Genomic DNA, 20036 nt, shown 5'->3' on the forward strand with positions numbered 1-20036 from the left:
CCGACCCGCGGAAGCTGGCGTTTGCCCAGGGCTGGGGCCAGCCCTGCTCTTCCAGACTTGTCAGCACAAAAAGGGGTCTGGGGGAGCGGCGAGGCCACCCCGGTGAGCTGCACAAAACCAAACCGCTGAGCTCATCCCGCCGGGGCCGGGGCCGGCAGGCACCTCCGGAGTCCCGGGATCGCTGGGCTCGACAGGCCCAGCACCGTGCGTGGAGCAGGGCTGGGCTGCTGGAGCAGGGCTCTGTCTCTAGAGCTCCACGGTCTGACCTGGGGGTGCTTTAGGGGCGCCCCTGCACCCCATTGCTGCCGGGTCCCCGGAGGAAATTGGGGGATGCCTCTCGCCAGCAGGCAAGGTGGGGAAACATGCCCATGGTCACACGGGGAGGCGGTGGCAGAGCCCTGGGCCGTTGTCTCAGCCGCAGGGCTGCGGTGCTCTGCCCTGCTCGTCCCATGGAGCAGCAGGGACCTGGGACAGCCTGGGGGGGACCCTCGCCGGTGGGGGAGCCCCGTCCCCACCTTCCCATAACACCCCCATGCCGTCACAGCTCAGCGCCCGCGGTGGGTCTGCAGGGGGGATGCAGGATGCGGGGTGCCATCCCGGCAGATGAGCCTGACCCCGCTGACCCCCAGCAGCCCCAGATCTGGGGGCTGGAGCCGCTCCTCGCACCCCAGCCGTGCTGTGGTGGTGGCTCACGGTGCGGCCCAGGGGATGCTTTTGGGCTCCTGCATCTTGTGCTGAGGTGGGGGACACCCGGCTGCGCTGGGGGGGGACTGAGGGGGGCCGGTGTCACCGCTGCAGCCCCCCTCCAGGTCACATCAGCAAAGCACCTGGGGGGGACCACTGTCACCCCATCCCCGACCCAGCGGGGTCCCACTGCATCCAGTGGCTGCCGGGGTCCCCCAGCCATGCAGGGGGATTTGTAATCCCCACCAATAGCGTTTTGGGGGGGGGTCTGCAGGGGGGTGCGGCCCCCCCCCCCCCCCCCCCCGTAACAGGTTGTCACCCCGTTTGCAGAAACGCCACGCCTGGAGGTGGGGGGCAGCGAGGAGAAGCCCTACTCGGTGCCCCTGCCCTCCGTCACCCACAACGGCTTCCTCTACAAGACCCCCTCCATGGCGAAGCCCGTGGGCGAGCGCAAGGGCCCGGAAGGTATGTGGGGGCTCATGAGGCTGGGAAATAGGGGTGCAGGGAGATGGGGGGGTCTCAGAGCTGGCCCCAAAAGGGGTGCTGGCGGGGGGATCGTGCCGTCCCCTGCACCCCAGCGCACTGCAAGCCTCCAGGGAGGTGCGGCATCACCCGGCCATCCCGGTTCGCGGCGGGGGTCGCAGCGGGTGGGCACTCGGTGGGTGCTGCAGGGCCACCCGTGCCGGGTTGGTGGGTGACCCCGGGCTGGCCGGAGCGCGCGGGGGCCGCCCAGCACCACCCTGTGCCGCGCAGAGTTCAGCCGGCGGTGGTGCACGCTGCAGGACGGCGTCCTCAGCTACTACGAGAACGACCGCAACGCTGTGCCCAACGGCGAGATCAAGGTGGAGGAGATCGTGTGCCTGGTGAACAACCCGCCCCACACCCACGGGTAAGGCTGCGCCCCCACGCGCCCCCCTACAGCACCCCCACCCCACCCCCCTGCTCCTGCAGGGCTGGGCATGGCTGCTGCATCGCTCCTGGGGGGGGGTCGCACGGGGAGGGGGCTGCTGGCCCCGACCCCACCGCTGGCCCCAACCCCACCGGCACTTGGGGTACGCCTGGCCTGGCTACCTTTGCAAGGAGTCTGTGTAAAGCCTCTGCAGCCCCTCTGCAACCCCTTCGAAGCCCCTCTGCAGCCCCTCTGCGCTTCCTTTGCAGCCCCATTGCAAGACCTTTGCAATCCCTTCACAGCCTCTCTGTAACGCCTTTGCAGCCCCTTTGCAATCCTTTTGCAAGCCCTTAGCATCCCCTCTGCAGCCCCTTCGTACTTCCTTTGCAGCCCCTCTGCAGCCCCTTTGCAGCCCCTTTGCAATCCCTTCGTAGCCCCTCTGCAGCTCCTTCGCAGCCCCTCCGCAGCCCCTTTGCAATCCCTTTGCAGCCCCTCTGCAGCTCCTTCGCAGCTCCTTTGCAGCCCCTCCGCAGCCCCTTTGCAGCCCCTCTGCAGCTCCTTCGCAGCCCCTCTGCAGCCCCTTTGCAATCCCTTTGCAGCCCCTTGGCAACCCCTTCGAAGCCCCTCTGCGCTTCCTTTGCAGCCCCTTTGCAAGACCTTTGCAATCCCTTCCCAACCCCTCTGTAACACCTTTGCAGCCCCTTTGCAATCCTTTTGCAAGCCCTTAGCATCCCCTCTGCAGCCCCTTCGTACTTCCTTTGCAGCCCCTCTGCAGCCCCTTTGCAGCCCCTTTGCAATCCTTTTGCAAGCCCTTAGCATCCCCTCTGCAGCCCCTTCGTACTTCCTTTGCAGCCCCTCTGCAGCCCCTTTGCAGCCCCTTTGCAATCCTTTTGCAAGCCCTTAGCATCCCCTCTGCAGCCCCTTCGTACTTCCTTTGCAGCCCCTCTGCAGCCCCTTTGCAGCCCCTTTGCAATCCTTTTGCAAGCCCTTAGCATCCCCTCTGCAGCCCCTTCGTACTTCCTTTGCAGCCCCTCTGCAGCCCCTTTGCAGCCCCTTTGCAATCCCTTCGTAGCCCCTCTGCAGCTCCTCTGCAGCCCCTCTGCAATCCTTTTGCAGCCCCTCTGCAGCCCCTCTGCAGCCCCTTTGCAGCCCCCCGCTCCCCACCGGAGCATGCACGGCCGCACGGGGATGCTGGAGGGCCGGGGGACGCGGTGGGGGGATCCCAGCTCGGATGGGCCGTCGGCGGAGCTGCTGCCGGCCGTGCAGCGGGAGGATGCTCTCCCTACTCGGGGTGCCCCTGGCACCCCCCAGCCCCGTCCCACCGCCCGCGGGCGCCCAGGCACCCCTTGCCCTTCCTCCCGCAGGATCGAGAGCACCTTCGAGGTCTACATCGAGTCGGAGAGGCTCTACCTGTTCGGGCTGGAGAGCCCCGGTTCCGCTCGGGAATGGCTCAAGTCCATCGCCAAGGTGGGCTGCGGTGGGCTGGGGGTGGCCGGGGGTGCCAGGGGGCAGCCGGGGGGCCGCGGCGCTGATGGATCCCTCTCCTTCCCGGCTCAGTCCTTCGTCCACCCCCGCGCCGAGGAGCTGCTGGCTCTGGACTTCGAGCGCATCGGGCGGCTGCACTACAAGGGCGGCCTCAACCTGGAGCGAGCCAAGGAGGGCTGGTTCGCCCTGGCCGGCTCCGCGCTCCACGTCTGCTTCGAGGACAGCGAGCGGCAGGAGCCCCTCCAGCTGCGCAAGCTGCAGGAGCTCTGTGCGTGGGGACCCCCGCCCCCAGGCTGGGAGGGACCTGGGGGGGCACCCCCAAATCCTGCCCCGAGCAGCTGGGTTGCACCCGGCCAAGGGGCTTTTGGTGCGGGGTGGGAGGTGGGTGCTGCTCCGATGGAGGTCGGGGTCCCTCCGCGGGGTGGGATGCAGCTGCTCTTCCTCCTCTCCATCCTCTTCCCCATCCCTGGAAAGTCGCTGCTTGTCCCACCGGGGCTGGAGCTGGACCGTTGGCTCGCCAGCGCGGCCCTCCCCGTGGCGTGCGGGGGTCGGGGGGCCAGGGGACCCCGTGTTCCCGCGGGTGACGGGCTCTCCGCCTTCCCTTCTAGCCATCCAGGGAGACAACGAGGTGCTGGTGCTGGTGGAGAGACGGAGGTACGAGCAGAGGGTGGGAGGGGGGTCAGAACCCCCCCAGCGAAATACCACACCCTGCCCAAGCCCACCCTCCTCCAGGGGTGCCTTTGCCCTCCCCGCGGTGACTGGGGACCCCCAAAAGAGAGCCAGGACCATCCCCAGGCCCCCAGTGACAGCCTTGCGGGGGTCCCGGCCGTGCGGTGGGGTCTGGGGGGGGGCGGATGGTGGGCCCCCCCTCCCCCTGCTGAGGCCAGGCTTGCCGGCAGGACGCTGTACCTCCAGGGCGAGAGGAGGCTGGATTTCCTGGGCTGGCTCCACGCCATCCAGAAGGCCGCGGGCAGCTCGGGGGACACCTTGTCGGAGCAGCAGCTGACCGAGTCGGACGTCCCGCTGCTGGTGGACCGTTGCATCGACTACATCACCCAGTGCGGTACGTCCCCGCGGCGGGGACCCCATCGGAGCCAGTGTCCTGAGACCCGATGCACTCGTGACATGTGTTTCCCTCCCTCCCTCCCTGAGCATCTGCTCCAGCTCCATGGGAGGGCTCCGGCTGGAGCAGGACTTTGGCTCTGGCCCGTGGGCTCCTCGGTGGTCGTGGCAGCACCTGCGGGGTGGGCGTTTGGTGGGGAGCCAGAGGGTGGGCGAGGGGCTGGGAGGGGTGGCCGCCCCCCCCCGCCCCGTGGCGGGGGTCTCACCCCTACCGGCTCTGCCCCAGGGCTGACATCCGAGGGCATCTACCGCAAGAGCGGGCAGAACTCGAAGACCACCAGCCTGCTGGAGATGCTGCGCCGGGACGCCCGCAGCGTGCGCCTCAAGGAGGGCGAGCACCAGGTGGATGACGTCGCCAACACCCTCAAACGCTTCTTCCGCGACCTCGGGGACGGGCTCTTCACTGGGCGGTGGGGCCAGGACTGGCTGCAGGCGACGGGTGAGCCCTGGGTGGGGGGGCTGCTGGGGAGAGGCGGTGGGACGCTGCAGCCCCCTTTGTCCTCTCCTCCAGGCTGCGGGGTGGGGGGGAGCACATCTGGGCCCCCAGGTGTTGCGGGGGCCTCGAGCGGTGGGTGGGGAGGGGAGCGCGGCTGCGCTGACCCCGTGCTCCGGCACAGCTGGGGCTGGGACAGGGCAGAGTGCCGGACCTCCTGCTCTGCGTCTGGATCTGGCCCCTGAAATCGGGGCAGCAGCTAAACAGCCACGAGCCATGGTGCTGTGCAGCTGGGATGCGCCGGCCCCATGGTGCTGGGATGCACCGGCCCCACGGGGCTGGGATGCTCCGGCCCCACGGGGCTGGGATGCTCCAGCGTTGGGATGCTCCAGCCCAGTGGATGTGGGACTTTCTGGCCCCATGGAGCTGGGATGCTCTGACCCTTTGGAACCGGGATGCTCTGGCCCCATGGAGCTGGGATGCTTCAGCCCCACAGAGCTGGGATGCTCTGGCCCCACGGACCTTGGGAAGCTCCACCCCATGAAGCTGGGATGCTCTGTCCCTGTTGAGCTGAGCTGAGCTCCTGTGTAGCTCCATCTCCACAGAGCTGAGATGCTCCAGCCCAGTGGAGCTGGGACACCCTGTCCCCATGGAGCTGGGATGCTCCAGCCCTGGGATGCTCCGGCCCCATGGAGCTGGGATGCTCCAGCCCTGGGATGCTCCGGCCCCATGGAGCTGGGATGCTCCAGCGTTGGGATGCTCCAACCCTGTTGAGCTGGGATGCTCTGGCCCAGTGGAGGTGGGACACTGGCCCCACAGAGCTGGGATGCTCTGGCTCTGTGGACCTCGGGAAGCTCCAGCCCCACAGAGCTGGGATGCTCTGGCTCTGTGGACCTCGGGAAGCTCCAGCCCCACAGAGCTGGGATGCTCTGGCCCTGTGGACCTCGGGAAGCTCCACCCCACAGAGCTGGGATGCTCTGTGCCCTGTTGAGCTGAGCTGAGCTCCTGTGTAGCTCCATCTCCACAGAGCTGAGATGCTCCAGCCCAGTGGAGCTGGGACACTCTGGCCCCACAGAGGTGGGATGCTGTGGTCTTTTGGAACTGGGATGCTGTGGCCCTGGCGAGCTGGGATGCTCCAGCCCCATGGAGCTGGGGTGCTCCAACCCAGTGGGTGTGGGACACTCTGGCCCCACAAAGCGGGGATGCTCTGGCCCCATGGACCTTGGGAAGCTCCAGCCCCATGGAGCTGGGGTACTCTGGCCCCGTGGAGCTGGGGTGCTCCATCCCCACAGTGGGACAGGAGGGTCCGAGGTGGAGTCTGGACGGGATGGTGGGACCGTGAGTCTTAATCTCACCATCGCGCCCCTTCGCGCTCATCCTCTCCCTCCCGCCCCTCTCGCAGCGCTGGAGGACGAGGAGGCGAAGATTGGCGAGTACCGGCGGCTCCTGGGCACCCTCCCCACGGTGAACCGCGCCACGCTGAAGGCGCTCATCAACCACCTCTTTCGGTACGGCGCGGGCGGTGGGTCCGCGGCACGGCAGAGCCCAGGCTCCCGGAGCCCCCCGTGGCTGCGGGGTCCTGGGGAGGCTGTGGGGCGGAGGAGAGCCTTCATCCCTTGGCTGACATCCCGAGCAAGGAATCGTAACGGGGTTCCCCGCAGGGTTCAGCGCTTCTCCGGGGAGAACCAGATGAACACGCACAACCTGGCCATCGTCTTCGGGCCCACGCTCTTCCAGACAGATGGGAAGGACTACAAGGCAGGCCGCGTGGTGGAGGACCTCATCAGCCACTACGTGAAGATCTTTAACGTAGGTTCATCCCCGCTCTGGATCAGGCCCTTGTGTGGACGTTCCCGGGGGGCAGGGAGGTGGAAGGAGGAAGCTGGATCCACTCTGTGCAGACATCTCGCTTCGCAGAGGAGGGGAGGGGGGTCCAAGTCCCTGCAAACCCTGGAGACCCCCGAGCCTGGAGGTGCCGGCACTGCTGGGAAGGGGAGCAGATTCCCCTGGGGACTCCCTGGGCTCTTCTTCCTCGGCAGGTCAATGACCAAGAGATGAAGAAGCAGCAGGACGAGATCACGGCCATCATGAAGATGCGGGAGGCAGCGTCCAGTGGGACACAGGTGGGTCCTGGACGTGGGGGCCTTCCTGGGGCACCCTCTTCACGTGGGGCCCCCACCGCCTGCTCCAGCGTCTCCTGGAAATGCCCCAGGCAGGGGGTGTCCCTGCTGGGTCGGGGGGATTTAGCCCACGGGTGGGAAGCTGCAGGTTGAAGTGCTTTCCCGTTGCCCTCCAGCAAGCCGGGGACTTCATCTGCACCGTCTACCTGGAGGAGAAGAAGACGGAGGCAGAGCAGCACGTCAAGGTGAGCAGTGGGGCGGAGGGCGCAGAGGGCAGGGACCCCCCGTCGCGTGCCCAGACCCCTGCGGGCGCGCTCCGAGCCGGCACCTCTGCGGCGTGAGGGTGGAACGGCCCCGGGCACCGGCTGCTGGAGACCTGTCCCCTCTGTCCGTCCCTCCCTCCCAGATCCCGGCTGCCATGACAGCCGAGGAGCTCACCTTTGAGATCCTCGACCGGCGGAAAATCGTCATGAAGGAGAAGGACTATTGGAGCTGCTTCGAAGTGAACGAGAGGGAGGAGGCAGGTCGGTGCGGAGGCATGAGGGTGGTGGGGATGGGGATGGGGACGGGAATGGGATGGGGATGGGATGGGGACGGGAATGGGATGGGGATGGGATGGGATGGGATGGGGATGGGATGGGATGGGGATGGGGATGGGGATGGGATGGGGATGGGATGGGGATGAGGATGGGGGTGGGGATGGGATGGGGATGGGGATGGGGATGGGGATGGGATGGGGGTGGGGATGGGGATGGGATGGGGGTGGGGATGGGATGGGGAGAGGATGGGGATGGGGATGGGGATGGGGATGGGGATGGGGATGGGATGGGATGGGAAGGGGATGGGGATGGGGGTGGGATGGGATGGGGATGGGGATGGGGATGGGGATGGGATGGGGATGGGGATGGGGATGGGATGGGATGGGGATGGGGATGGGGATGGGATGGGATGGGGATGGGATGGGGATGGGGATGGAATGGGGATGGGGATGGGATGGGGAGAGGATGGGGATGGGGATGGGGATGGGGATGGGGATGGGGATGGGATGGGGATGGGGATGGGGATGGGATGGGGATGGGAAGGGGATGGGGATGGGGGTGGGATGGGATGGGGATGGGGATGGGGATGGGGATGGGATGGGATGGGGATGGGGATGGGGATGGGGATGGGGATGGGGATGGGGATGGGATGGGATGGGGATGGGGATGGGGATGGGATGGGGATGGGGATGGGGATGGGGATGGGGATGGGGATGGGATGGGATGGGGATGGAGGCAGGGATGAGGATGGAAGTGGAGATGGTGGGGATGGAGGTGGAGGTGGAGATGATGGAGGTGGAGATGGGGATGGAGGTGGAGGTGGGGATGGAGGTGGAGATGGTGGGGATGGAGGTGGAGATGGTGGGGAAGGAGGTGGAGATGGTGGGGAAGGAGGTGGAGATGGGAATGGGATGGGGATGGAGGTGGAGATGGTGGGGATGGAGGTGGAGATGGGGATGGAGGTGGAGATAGTGGTGGGGATGGAGGTGGAGATAGTGGTGGGGATGGAGGTGGAGATGGGAATGGAGGTGGAGATGGGGATGGAGGTGGAGATGGTGGGGATGGAGGTGAAGGTGGTGGAGATGGGGGAAGGGATGGGACGAGCAGGCTGCCATGGGACTGCACCACAGAGCAATGCTGGGACGGGCTCCGGGTGCTCGGGGGAGGCCAGCTGTGGCGCCGCAGCTCTGCTCGCGCAACCCAGGTTGCACGTGGCTGAGCGCTGCAGAGGGGCCGGTGGCGTGGGCCAGGACCCCCAGGGCGCCTGCTCCCCACATCCTTAGGGGTTCAGGTGCCTTTGAAACCTGGCAGGGGGTGTCCGGGTTCTCGGGCCACCCTGGGGTGCCCGTAGGCAGCAGCAAGGAAGAGCTTGGCGTGAGCAGGGCGAGCCCCTGCTGCGGGCTCTGGGGGGCTGAGCGCGGCCGGGGGCCGTGCCTGGCAGGGAGATGGGCACGATGCTGAGCCCAGCAGCGTGCTGGGCACCACTGTAAGGCCCTGGTGGGATGGTTCAGTCCTTGCCAACCCCAAGCCGTCAAGCTCAGGCTCCCCTTGGCAAAGGGTGGGTGCTGCTTCCCCCCTCTGCGCTCGGGGAAGCGCCGTGCCCAGCCAAGCACCACTAAGCCCTTAGAAAAAAAGGGATCCTCAGGCTGCGCAGGGGCTAAAATGAGCCTAAAATTGAACATTCACCTCTGAACTTGTATGAAAACCTTGACTCGCCCTTTGCTTGCATAGAAACGTGCGTGTTTGAAATATCTCGGCGCATATTTTTGCAAGCACATGTGCAGATTACGCCCTGCCTACGGCGGTCTACGGTTTCAAAACATACATGTTTTGCAGTTGCAAAATCTCTTGGCATTCGTTCCTTTGCCACCTTGCAGTCCCCGCAGGCCCCGCTGCTCACGTACCGCGGGCCAAAAGTCACCTCCCCAGGGGACAATTAGCAGGCAGCAGCAGCAGGGTGAAATGAATGCAGCGAAAAGGGGATGGTGCTGGGTGGGAGGCCTGCTCGGGGGCAGGAGGGACCCTGGCAGGCCCTCAGGACACACGCGCGACCCCCCCTTGGTGAGTAGCAGCCCCCAGGGCTGCTGCCTGAGCCCTGCCTGTCCCCCTGCCCGCCAGAACGGCCCTTGCACTACTCGGAAAAAGTCCTGCCCATTTTGCACTGCCTGGGGACGGAGAGTTACCTGGTGGTGAAGAAGCAGGTGTCCATGGAGAACATGCTCATCTACCTCGGTGAGGGGCCGGGGAGCCTCGGCCCTGGTGGGGAGGGGAGGGAGGGGAGGGGGTGAAATGGGGTGGGATGGGATGGGGACGGGGATGGGGATGGGATGGGATGGGGATGGGGATGGGGATGGGGATGGGGATTGGGATGGGATGGGGATGGGGATGGGGATGGGATGGGGATGGGGATGGGATGGGGATGGGATGGGGATGGGATGGGGATGGGGATGGGGATGGGATGGGGATGGGGGTGGGGGTGGGATGGGGATGGGGATGGGGATGGGGATGGGGAGGGGATGGGGATGGGATGGGATGGGGATGGGATGGGATGGGGGCGGGGATGGGGATGGGGGTGGGGATGGGGATGGGGATTGGGATGGGGATGGGGATGGGGCTGTGGATGGGTTGGGATGGGGATGAGGATGGGGATGGGGATGGGATGGGATGGGGATGGGGATGGGGATGGGGATGGGGATTGGGATGGGGATGGGGATGGGGCTGTGGATGGGTTGGGATGGGGATGAGGATGGGGATGGGGATGGGATGGGATGGGGATGGGGATGGGGATGGGGATGGGGATGGGGATGGGATGGGGATGGGGATGGGGATGGGGATGGGGATGGGATGGGGATGGGATGGGATGGGGATGGGGATGGGGATGGGATGGGATGGGGATGGGGATGGGGATGGGGATGGGGATGGGATGGGATGGGGATGGGGATGGGGATGGGATGGGATGGGGATGGGGATGGGGATGGGGATGGGGATTGGGATGGGATGGGGATGGGATGGGATGGGGATGGGATGGGGATGGGGGTGGGGATGGGGATGGGGATGGGATGGGATGGGGATGGGGATGGGGATGGGGATGGGATGGGATGGGGATGGGATGGGATGGGGGCGGGGATGGGGATGGGGGCGGGGATGGGGATGGGGATGGGGATGGGGATTGGGATGGGGATGGGGATGGGATGGGGATGGGGATGGGATGGGATGGGGATGGGATGGGGATGGGGATGGGGATAGGATGGGGATGGGGATGGGGATGGGGATGGGGATGGGATGGGGATGGGGATGGGATGGGGATGGGGATGGGGATGGGATGGGGATGGGATGGGATGGGGGCGGGGATGGGGATGGGGGTGGGGATGGGGATGGGGATGGGGATGGGGATGGGGATGGGGATTGGGATGGGGATGGGGATGGGGCTGTGGATGGGTTGGGATGGGGATGAGGATGGGGATGGGGATGGGGATGGGATGGGGATGGGGATGGGGATGGGGATGGGGATGGGGATGGGGATGGATGGGATGGGGATGGGGATGGGGATGGGGCTGTGGATGGGTTGGGATGGGGATGAGGATGGGGATGGGGATGGGGATGGGATGGGGATGGGGATGGGATGGGGATGGGGATGGGGATGGGGATGGGGATGGGGATGGGGATGGGATGGGATGGGGATGGGATGGGATGGGAACAGCTCCCTGCCCTGCCTGCTGTGACCCTGCAGAGAATCCCCATGGGATTAGCCATCCCAGGGCTGCGTCCTGCCCAACCCTGCAGGCAGCACATGGCTGGGAGCCTCCCAGTATGGGCTCGTGGCTGGATGCGGGGGGCACGCTCCTGCCTGCCCTGCCTGGGCTGGGAGCAGGCAGCAGCCGGTGGGCTGTGGTGCTGGGGGCGAGGAGGGGGTTTTCCATGCTACCACCCTGCGAGACTGGGTCTACCCACACCCCGCGCCCTTCTTGGGGGGCCTGACCCCGCTGGGGGGCCGGAGCCGCTCAGGCGTGTGCCCCCAGCCAGCAGAGTGGGCGACTGCAAGCACGGCATGATGAAGTTCCGGGAGGAGAGGAACCTGCTGGGGCTCGGCCTGAGCACCGGCTTCCACGACCGCTACTTCATCCTCAACCACACCTGCCTGCGCCTCTACAAGGAAGTGCGGGTGAGCCCTGCCTGTTGCTGCCTGCGAGCAGTGCTGCCTGCGAGCAGCACTGCCGTCCCCTGCCCGCCTTCGCATCCCCTGCCCGCCTTTGCATCCCCTGGCTGCCTTCCGTCCCCTGCCCGCCTTCCCGTCCCCTGCCTGCCTTCCCGTCCCCTGCCCGCCTTTGCATCCCCTGCCTGCCTTCCCGTCCCCTGCCCGCCTTCCCGTCCCCTGCCCGCCTTTGCATCCCCTGCCTGCCTTCCCGTCCCCTGCCCGCCTTTGCATCCCCTGCCTGCCTTCCCGTCCCCTGCCCGCCTTCCCGTCCCCTGCCTGCCTTCCCGTCCCCTGCCCGCCTTCCCTTCCAGTTGTGCGCTCTTGTCACCCTGTGCCGGGAGTCGTGAGGATGCGGGACAGCCCTGCTGCTGGGGATCTGTGCGGGCTGGCACGGCACAGGTGCTGCAGGCAGGGATGGGCTGGCACGGCACGGGCGCTGCAGGCAGGGATGGGCTGGCACAGCACAGGTGCTGCAGGCAGGGATGGGCTGGCACGGCATGGGCGATGCAGGCAGGGATGGGGCTGGCACGGCATGGGCGATGCAGGCAGGGATGGGCTGGCATGGCACGGGCGCTGCAGGCAGGGATGGGCTGGCACGGCACGGGCGCTGCAGGCAGGGATGGGCTGGCACGGCACAGGTGCTGCAGGCAGGGATGGGCTGGCATGGCACGGGCGCTGCAGGCAGGGATGGGCTGGCACAGCACAGGTGCTGCAGGCAGGGATGGGCTGGCACGGCATGGGCGATGCAGGCAGGGATGGGGCTGGCACGGCATGGGCGATGCAGGCAGGGATGGGCTGGCACGGCATGGGCGATGCAGGCAGGGATGGGCTGGCACAGCACGGGCGCTGCAGGCAGGGATGGGCTGGCACAGCACAGGTGCTGCAGGCAGGGATGGGCTGGCACGGCAGTTGTTGCCGGAGCAATGTGTTGACCCCAGAAGTGCTGTCGCTCCCAGACCTGGAGCGTTCCCAGAGCAGGACCGGAGCTGGCTCTGAGTCAGGGCAAGGGCTCAGGCAGGGGATGGTGGCACCGTGGCCGTGCTGGGACATCTGCTCCCCGTCTCTGGTCCCAGCTCCCCCTGTCCTGTCCCCCATGTCCAACACCCCACCCTTGGTGCCTCCGCACCCCTCCCATGCCCGTAGGCGTCTCAGGGTCTTCAGGGGGGTGGTCCACTCTCCCACTTCTCCACATCCTCCCTGTCTGCTTTAATCCCCCTCCTCTGTTGAACAGAGCCTGAAGCAGCAGACCCCCCCCTTGGAGAACGTAAGCAGAGGAGGCCGGGGGCCTCAGCCAGGGCGCACAGGGGCTCCTGCTCCCTCTGCCCTTACAAGGCTGCCCAGGGTCGATCCCAAATCCAATCCCACAGCACGCGTGTGCCCATCCCTGCGCGCTCGGGGACGCGGCAGCCCCAGGCGATGGGGTGCTGCGCGTGCCCGAGCTGCCCCCGTTAGCCCCTGGCATTGGGGGCGCATCAGCTTGCACCCCTGTTATCCGGGGCCCCTCGATTTTGGGGTGCCGCCGCCCCATGCTCCAGGCAGCTGGAGTTGGGGAAGGGGGTGCAAGGGCTGGCCCCCGGTACCTGGGGTGCAGGGGGGATGGGCTGAGCTGGCTCCCCCATCCCAAGGGCATTGGATCGGGCGCTTGTAAGTCACGCTGCTTGCACGTGAACACCGGCGGGTGCCTGTACGGGAGGGTTCCCGGGGGTCCCCGTCGTGTCACCCACTGCCGGGACACGGCTCGTGCGGCGTGGCGAGACCCAGCCAGCGCCGGGGAAGGCCCGGGCGAGGCGGGAGGGTGCTGAGGGGCTTCGCCCACCTCGAAACGTCTGCCGGCGGTGGGGGACGCCAGGGCTGCCGCGGCAGTGGGACCGGGGGAGTCAGGCCACCCATCTCGAGCCGCCGCGGAGAGGTGCCTGCCTGCCACGCTGTGCCGGCGGTGGGACCTTTGGGGATGCGGTCGGGGCAGAGCGAGATGCCGGCTGAGCATCTCTCGGGGATGCAGCTGCTGCTGCTGTGGCCGTGATGCCGAGGAGTGGGGTGACGCGGGTGTCCCCGTGGTGGGTGTCTAGAGCCAGGCTCTCCAGACCCCAAGACAACGCGCGGGTGCTGGTCCCAGCTCCGAAGGCGACCGGCACCATCCCTGGGGTCCCTCCCGCAGGGAGAGGCCTCCTGCATCCCCGCTACCCGCCGCCCCTGCCCTTGGCGCTGCCCTTTGCTCTGCTCCGTCCTGGGCTTCACCCTCGTCCTTGGCAAGCCCAGCTCTGGGCTCAGCCCCTTCCCCATCGCCGCATCCCTACGGCTTCTGCCTGCAAGCCGGCGGGACGAACTCCACCCCGGTGGCGTGGGCCACAGCGGGGCGGGGGGGGCGGGTCCAAAAGGGTCAGGCATCCCCCAACCCAGCGCTGGGTGCCTCTGTCCCCACCCCCAGAGCCACAAGCCGGAGAAGGAATGGCCCGTCAGGAACCTGAAGGTCTACCTGGGCGTTAAGAAGAAGCTTCGGCCCCCGACGTGGTGAGAGGCAACGCAGTGCCCGGGTGGGCTGGGGGTGGGATGGGGATGGTGATGGGATGGGGATGGTGATGGGATGGGGATGGGATGGGGATGGGGATGGGATGGGGATGGGGATGGGGATGGGGATGGGATGGGGATGGGATGGGGATGGGGATGGGATGGGGATGGGGACGGGGACGGGGACAGGGACGGGGATGGGGATGGGGACAGGGACGAGGATGGGGACACTCTGGCTGCCGAGCCCCGTCTCCTGCCAGCAGGTGTCAGAGCAGCCTCGCAGGAGCCTGTGCCAGCCGCTGCCAGCTTGGGGGGCTCCGGGGGGGTCCGTGGGGGCCCGGCGCGGGGGTGGGAGGGAGACCGCGGGGAGCATGTGTGCGTGTGCTTGGGGGGGTGCCACTGTACTTCTCGGGGGGCGTGGGAATGCGTGCGTGCATGTCAGCATCTGTGTGCATGCGTGTCTGTGCGTGTGCATATGCATATGAGCGCATCGGCACATGTGGGTGTGCGCGTGTGCACACGCCTATGCGTATGTGCACGCGTGTGGGTGTGTGCACGTGGGTGTGTGCATGCATGTCACCCTGTGCGTGCGTGTGCGCCCGTGAGTGCACGTGCATGTTTGCGGGTGTGCGCGTGCAGTGCACGCCCACGCGTACACGTGTGTGCGCCCACGAGTGCGAGCGCAGGCCTGTGTGTGCACGATGAGCCGCGCGGGCGTGCTGCGAGGCTTCAAACCCACGTGCTCCTGGGCCACCCTCCGCCGTGGGGGAAGGAAACTTGCGTGTGTGCACCTGTGGGTGCACGTGCATGTGCAAGGCCGTGGCCCTGAGCACTGCTGGGGGTCTAGGTGCTGCGGTGCCGGGGTGCGCTGGGAGAGGCTGGGGCTTGGGGCTGGGGCTGGGGGGCTCCCCCCGGCGCTGGCGGGAGGTTGGTGCCCTGCCAGGCCTTGCGAGGTCACGCTGAGGCCCGGGGAGGGGTGAGAGGAGGCTGACCATGACCATGAAAGCAATGCCACCATCCAAAGGGCCGGCTCAGAGAGCTGTGCCTGCGCCTGGCCCGCTGGGCTGCAAACTGGGGCAAACTGGGAAGGACTCGGGGCTGTTGCCGGCTGCTTTACTGGCCCTGAATCGCTGCGTAGCGCTGCGTTGCGCTGCTCAGCCCGATGGGAAGCCGCGCTGTGCGCCGAGCGGCGCAGGGCTGCCGAGGCTTGCGGAGCCGCGGGTGCTCTGCAGGGAGGGAGGCAGCTTGCAGGGGTACAGGGGGCTGGCAGGGCTGCGGGTGGCTGCAGGAGCAGAGGTGGTTTGCAGGCACGGGGGGGTTTGCAGGGATGTGGGCTTCGCAGGGACATGGGGTTTGCAGGGACGTGGGGTTTGCAGGGATGTGGGGTTTGCAGAGACGGGGGGTCTGCAGCGATGGGGTTTTGCTGGGAATGGGGTGTTTGCAGAGACATAGGGTTTGCAGGGATGGGGGTTTTGCAGGGCAGGGGTGTTAGCAGGGACAGGGGTGTTAGCAGATACGTGGGGTTTCCAGGGACCGGGGGTTTGCAGGGGTGGGGGCGTTCGCAGGGGTACTTTCCCACCGGGAGTGCTGGAGCCGAGGGCAGGGCAGCCCGGGACGTTGGTCTTCACCCTTTCACTTCTCCCCTTCCAGCTGGGGCTTCACAGTCTTCTATGAAAACGAGAAGCACGAGAAGCAGCAATGGTAAGGGCAGGGGTGGACACAGGGAGGCGAAACTCATCCCCCAGGACAGACAGACATGCTGCCGCGGGGGCTGCTCTCCAGAGCCAGGGGGACGTAGATGGGGGTTTCTGTGGGCAGAGCCTGGCTGGGTGCCCACAGACCCACTCGGGGACTGTCAACCAAGTCCCCTTCGGTCCCCAGGGGGTCTGCGAGACCCCCGTGCAAAGCAGGGCCTGGGGCCGCGTCTCCGTCCCCACGCGGTGCCTGGAGCAGCCGGGTGACCCCGAGGCGGGCAGAGGCGCGTCCCCGCCGTCCCCCGCAGCTGCACCCCGCCGTCCCCGCCGGCCGCTGACGCTGTGCCCCCGCAGGTACCTGTGCTGCGACACCCAGGCCGATCTGCGGGAGTGGTTCGCCACCTTCCTCCATGTGCAGGTAGGGAGCGGGCACGGGGGCAGCCCTGGAGGGATGCTCACCGAGCAGGAACCCTTTGGGGGACCCAAGCGTCCCTAAAAATCAGCACCCCGGGGCGGAGGCGAGATCCCTGGGTGGCTGCAGACCGAAAAGCCGGTCTTGAGCCTTCCTCCACCCTCCGTCCCCAGAACGGGGGGGCCCTGTGGCCCTCGGAGACCTCCAAGGTGCGGGCGTCGCGGTCGCAGCAGGACTCCAGGTTGGGTAACATCTCCCTCATCCCGCTGCGGGGCAATGAGAGTGAGATGAGGAACAGTGTGGCTGCTTTTGCTACTGACCCGCTAACCGTGAGTGAGACGAGGGGGGCGCCGGGGGGGGAACCCCTCTGCGCGGGGCGCGCATCTCCCCTGCATCACACGCGGGGGGGGGGGTCCTTCTCCCCCAAACCTGGGGGAGATGTCCCTGCTCCCATTCCTTTTGTACCAGCATCAGCCTCCGGTCACCCCGGAGAGAGCTTTGGGGGGTGGGGGGGGCGGATCCTTTGGGTGCCCCATCAGCATTGGGGGTGGCGGGTGGTCTCCTGGGTGCCGGGGTGCCCCGAACCGTGTGATGCAAGAAGAAGGGATGCTGCCAGGCTCCTGATTTTTTCCTATAACAGAGGTGATTTCTGGCCACAAAATCAGCCTCCCCTCCTGTTGGCCTGCTGTCTGTCTGTCCGTGCAACAGCCGTCCTGCCGGGGGGGTGTCGCACGCCGGGTGCCCCCCCGCCCTGTGCCGTGCCGGTGTTGGCTGTGGGTGTGGGAGCCTTGCTGAGCCGTGGGGCCCGCTGGTGCTGCTGGCCGGTGGTGGGGCAGAGCTGCTCCAGCTCCACCGCGACGAGCCGATCCCTTGGGCCCTCGTTGCTGTTATAAACCTGAGGACGTGGCTGTGCCGGGGTTGGGGGGGGTCCCCGCTGCCGGCATCGACTGTGCATCGCCCGAGGGGCATCCGAGGGTGCCCCAAGGTGCCCCAGGCAGCAGCATCACTGCCCCAGTGCCCCCCCCCACCTCGTGCCTGTCCCCTGGGACTGGGTCTGCAGGGGAGCCTTGCCCCAGGACCCCCACCCAGGCTCAGGTTTATAACGGGGGGGATGGCAGGGAAGCTCCTCCGGGGCTTCGCCGTGGGCTGTGCTTCCCCGTGTGCGTGTGCCAGCGTGCGAGGCACGGCCATCCCTGCCCTGCTCCGCGCCGGACCCCCCACCCCTGGCAGGGGGGCTCTGGACCCCAAGGGCCCGGGGTGAGGGAGCAGCACCCTGGGGCTCCCAGGGGATGGTGCTGTGGGGGTCCCCCACTGGTGCCATGCTGGGTGGTCCTGGGTGGGATGGAGCAGCTGCGACCGCAGCGTCCCCTCGTACCGGCTGCTCAGGGGACGTGCCGGGGGGACGGTGGTTCCCCTTGCCCTGGGTTTTCTCCCCCAACCCTTGGTGCATCCCCCCCTGGGGGGGGGGGCTGCGCTGCCGGTGACCCCCAGAGGTGGACGAGGCTGGGGACTAACGGGGACCCGTCTGCTCTCTGTCCCCAGCTCCTGCGAAACGTCTGAGCTGGAGGCCTGACACGCCGGGTGAGCGTCCCGCACCCCCTGCCCCTGCCCCCCCCCAGCTCAGGGGCACACGGTGGTGGCCCGCCACGCGCGTCCCCCCGCAAGGTGGGGAGGGGGGATGAAGGCGGCAGCCCCTTCCCCTTCGCCGACCCTTTGCCCTCCGCTCGCGCCGCAGGTTCGTCTGTGAGCAGCGCAGCCCTCGGGGAGCCGCGCCAGCCCTGCACCCCGACACCGGCCGGGGGGGGTCCCGCTGGCTCCGGAGCCCCCGCCGGGCCCTCTTGCCTCCCTCCGTGATGACCCACGGGCAGCCAGGAGGGGAAATGGCAGCGAGGCCACCCACCCACCCACCCACCGGCAGAGCGGGTCTGGGGAGCCACGGCCAGGCAGCCCGCGGGGACCAGGCAGCACCGGCCCACCCGACCCCGCATCCCGGCTGCTTTCGGCTGCCGCTTCTGCTCCGAGCTCCGGGCGGAGAGACAGAGCCCGGCCAGGCGCCCCGGCACGGCCGTGGGATGGCGGCTGCGGCCGGGGACTTTGGCTTTTCCTCCTCCTCTTTCTATTTTTAAGTATCTTCCTTTAAAATGATAAGGCGGGAGTGGCCTTTCCCGTGGGATGCGCGCCTGGCTCCGGGCACCGGCATCACAGCGCTCCCATGGGTCCCCTCCACGCTGGGCAGGGTGGCAAGGGCCTCTGCATCCCCCCCAAACTGGGGAGGGGGTGCATCCAGCCTCTGCCCCCCACCCCCAGCTCCAGCCTCTGCTGGAAGCGGAGGGGCACAGGGTGGGGGGCGGCAGGAGCTGCCCCCTCTTCCCGCCGCCGCCTCTCGATGATATTAAAGGTCTTGGGGAAATGGCGTGGCGGTGTCCGGGTCTCTGCCGGCCGCGCGGCGCGGGTGGCCGGGGTGGGGGATGGCGGGAGCTGGTGAGCCCGTGGGTGCAGCGGGACAGCCCTGGGTGCGCCCATTGGGTGCTCGCGAGATGATGGGTGATGCTGGGAGGGAACAGCGAGCAGCACAGGGGGTGCTGGGGGTGGTGGTGGGAGGGCCAGGTGGTGGGTTGGGATCCGTGCCAGACTGCCACTGTGGGTCACTGGGGCTGGGGGGAGGTCAGGGAGATGGGCACTGCCCTGGGGGCTGCGGGGGGCACCCACCGGGGGCTCTGTGGGGCCGGGGCAGGGTGCTGGGCCAGCCCAGGGGAGTGCCTGCGTGCCAGGTCCTGCTTGGTGATGCATTGCACAGCCCCGTGCTTGCTGCAGGGCTGTGCCCACTGCCAAACCCACAGCTAAGCCCACCCTAAAACCATGGCCAAAAGCATGCTAAACTCAGCCTAAATCCACCCTAAACCCATGGCTAAACCACACTAAATTCACAGCCAAGCCCACTGTAAACCCGCGGCCAAACCCACCCTAAACCCATGGCCAAGCCCACGCTAAACCCATGGCCAAACCCACAGCAAGGCCACCCTAAACCCATGGCCAAGCCGACACTAAACCCACGGCCAAGCCCACACTAAACCCACGGCCAAGCCCACGCTAAACCCATGGCCAAACCCACAGCAAGGCCACCCTACACCCATGGCCAAGCCCACACTAAACCCACGGCCAAGCCCACACTAAACCCACGGCCAAGACCACGGCAAGCTCACCCTAAACCCATGGCCAAGCCCACGGCAAGCTCACCCTAAACCCATGGCCAAGCCCACGGCAAGCTCACCCTAAACCCATGGCCAAGCCCACACTAAACCCACGGCCAAGCCCATGGCAAGCTCACCGTAAACCCATGGCCAAGCCCACGCTAAACCCACGGCCAAGCCCACGGCAAGCTCACCCTAAACCCATGGCCAAGCCCACGCTAAACCCACGGCCAAGCCCACGGCAAGCTCACCCTAAACCCATGGCCAAGCCCACGCTAAACCCACGGCCAAGCCCACGGCAAGCTCACCCTAAACCCATGGCCAAGCCCACGCTAAACCCACGGCCAAACCCACGGCAAGCTCACCCTAAATCCGTGTTAAACTCATGCTAAACCCACGGCCAAGCCCATGGCAAGCTCACCCTAAACCCACGGCCAAGCCCACACTAAACCCACAGCCAAGCCAACGGCAAGCTCACCGTAAACCCATGGCCAAGCCCACGCTAAACCCACGGCCAAGCCCACCCTAAACCCATGGCCAAGCCTACTGTAAACCCATGGCCAAACCCACCCTAAACCCACGGCCAAACCCACAGCAAGCCCACCCTAAAACCACAGCCAAGCCCACCCTAAACCCATGGCCAAGCCCACGCTAAACCCACAGCCAAGCCCACCCTAAACCCATGGCCAAGCCCACGCTAAACCCACGGCCAAGCCCACGCTAAACCCACAGCCAAGCCCACCCTAAACCCATGGCCAAGCCCA

At 67.2% G+C, this 20036-nt stretch overlaps 1 protein-coding gene across 9 annotated transcripts in view; it reads left to right on the forward strand.

The window, feature by feature from the left end:
- The window catches only part of ARAP1 (ArfGAP with RhoGAP domain, ankyrin repeat and PH domain 1), a 44080-nt gene extending 25586 nt beyond the window's left edge, over positions 1–18494 (forward strand). For 3 of the 9 annotated variants that reach the window (XM_075103677.1, XM_075103592.1, XM_075104029.1), the window contains 21 exons: positions 1015–1149; positions 1438–1573; positions 2938–3040; positions 3131–3326; positions 3667–3712; positions 3958–4121; positions 4407–4619; positions 6016–6121; positions 6275–6422; positions 6653–6736; positions 6910–6978; positions 7140–7257; positions 9391–9504; positions 11292–11434; positions 12699–12731; positions 13896–13978; positions 15626–15676; positions 16024–16087; positions 16255–16410; positions 17624–17662; positions 17817–18494. In XM_075103677.1, the coding sequence (XP_074959778.1) occupies positions 1015–1149; positions 1438–1573; positions 2938–3040; positions 3131–3326; positions 3667–3712; positions 3958–4121; positions 4407–4619; positions 6016–6121; positions 6275–6422; positions 6653–6736; positions 6910–6978; positions 7140–7257; positions 9391–9504; positions 11292–11434; positions 12699–12731; positions 13896–13978; positions 15626–15676; positions 16024–16087; positions 16255–16410; positions 17624–17641 (2180 nt within the window). In that variant the 3' untranslated portion in view covers positions 17642–17662; positions 17817–18494. Of the gene's footprint in view, positions 1–1014; positions 1150–1437; positions 1574–2937; positions 3041–3130; positions 3327–3666; positions 3713–3957; positions 4122–4406; positions 4620–6015; positions 6122–6274; positions 6423–6652; positions 6737–6909; positions 6979–7139; positions 7258–9390; positions 9505–11277; positions 11435–12698; positions 12732–13895; positions 13979–15625; positions 15677–16023; positions 16088–16254; positions 16411–17623; positions 17663–17816 lie in introns of those variants that run through there. The other 6 variants (XM_075103855.1, XR_012662373.1, XR_012662381.1 and 3 more) reach the window with 6 other exon arrangements.
- Positions 18495–20036: the final 1542 nt, after the last annotated feature.

The sequence above is a fragment of the Phalacrocorax aristotelis genome, chromosome 1, assembly GCF_949628215.1.
Source record: "Phalacrocorax aristotelis chromosome 1, bGulAri2.1, whole genome shotgun sequence".
Classification (NCBI taxonomy): domain Eukaryota; kingdom Metazoa; phylum Chordata; class Aves; order Suliformes; family Phalacrocoracidae; genus Phalacrocorax; species Phalacrocorax aristotelis.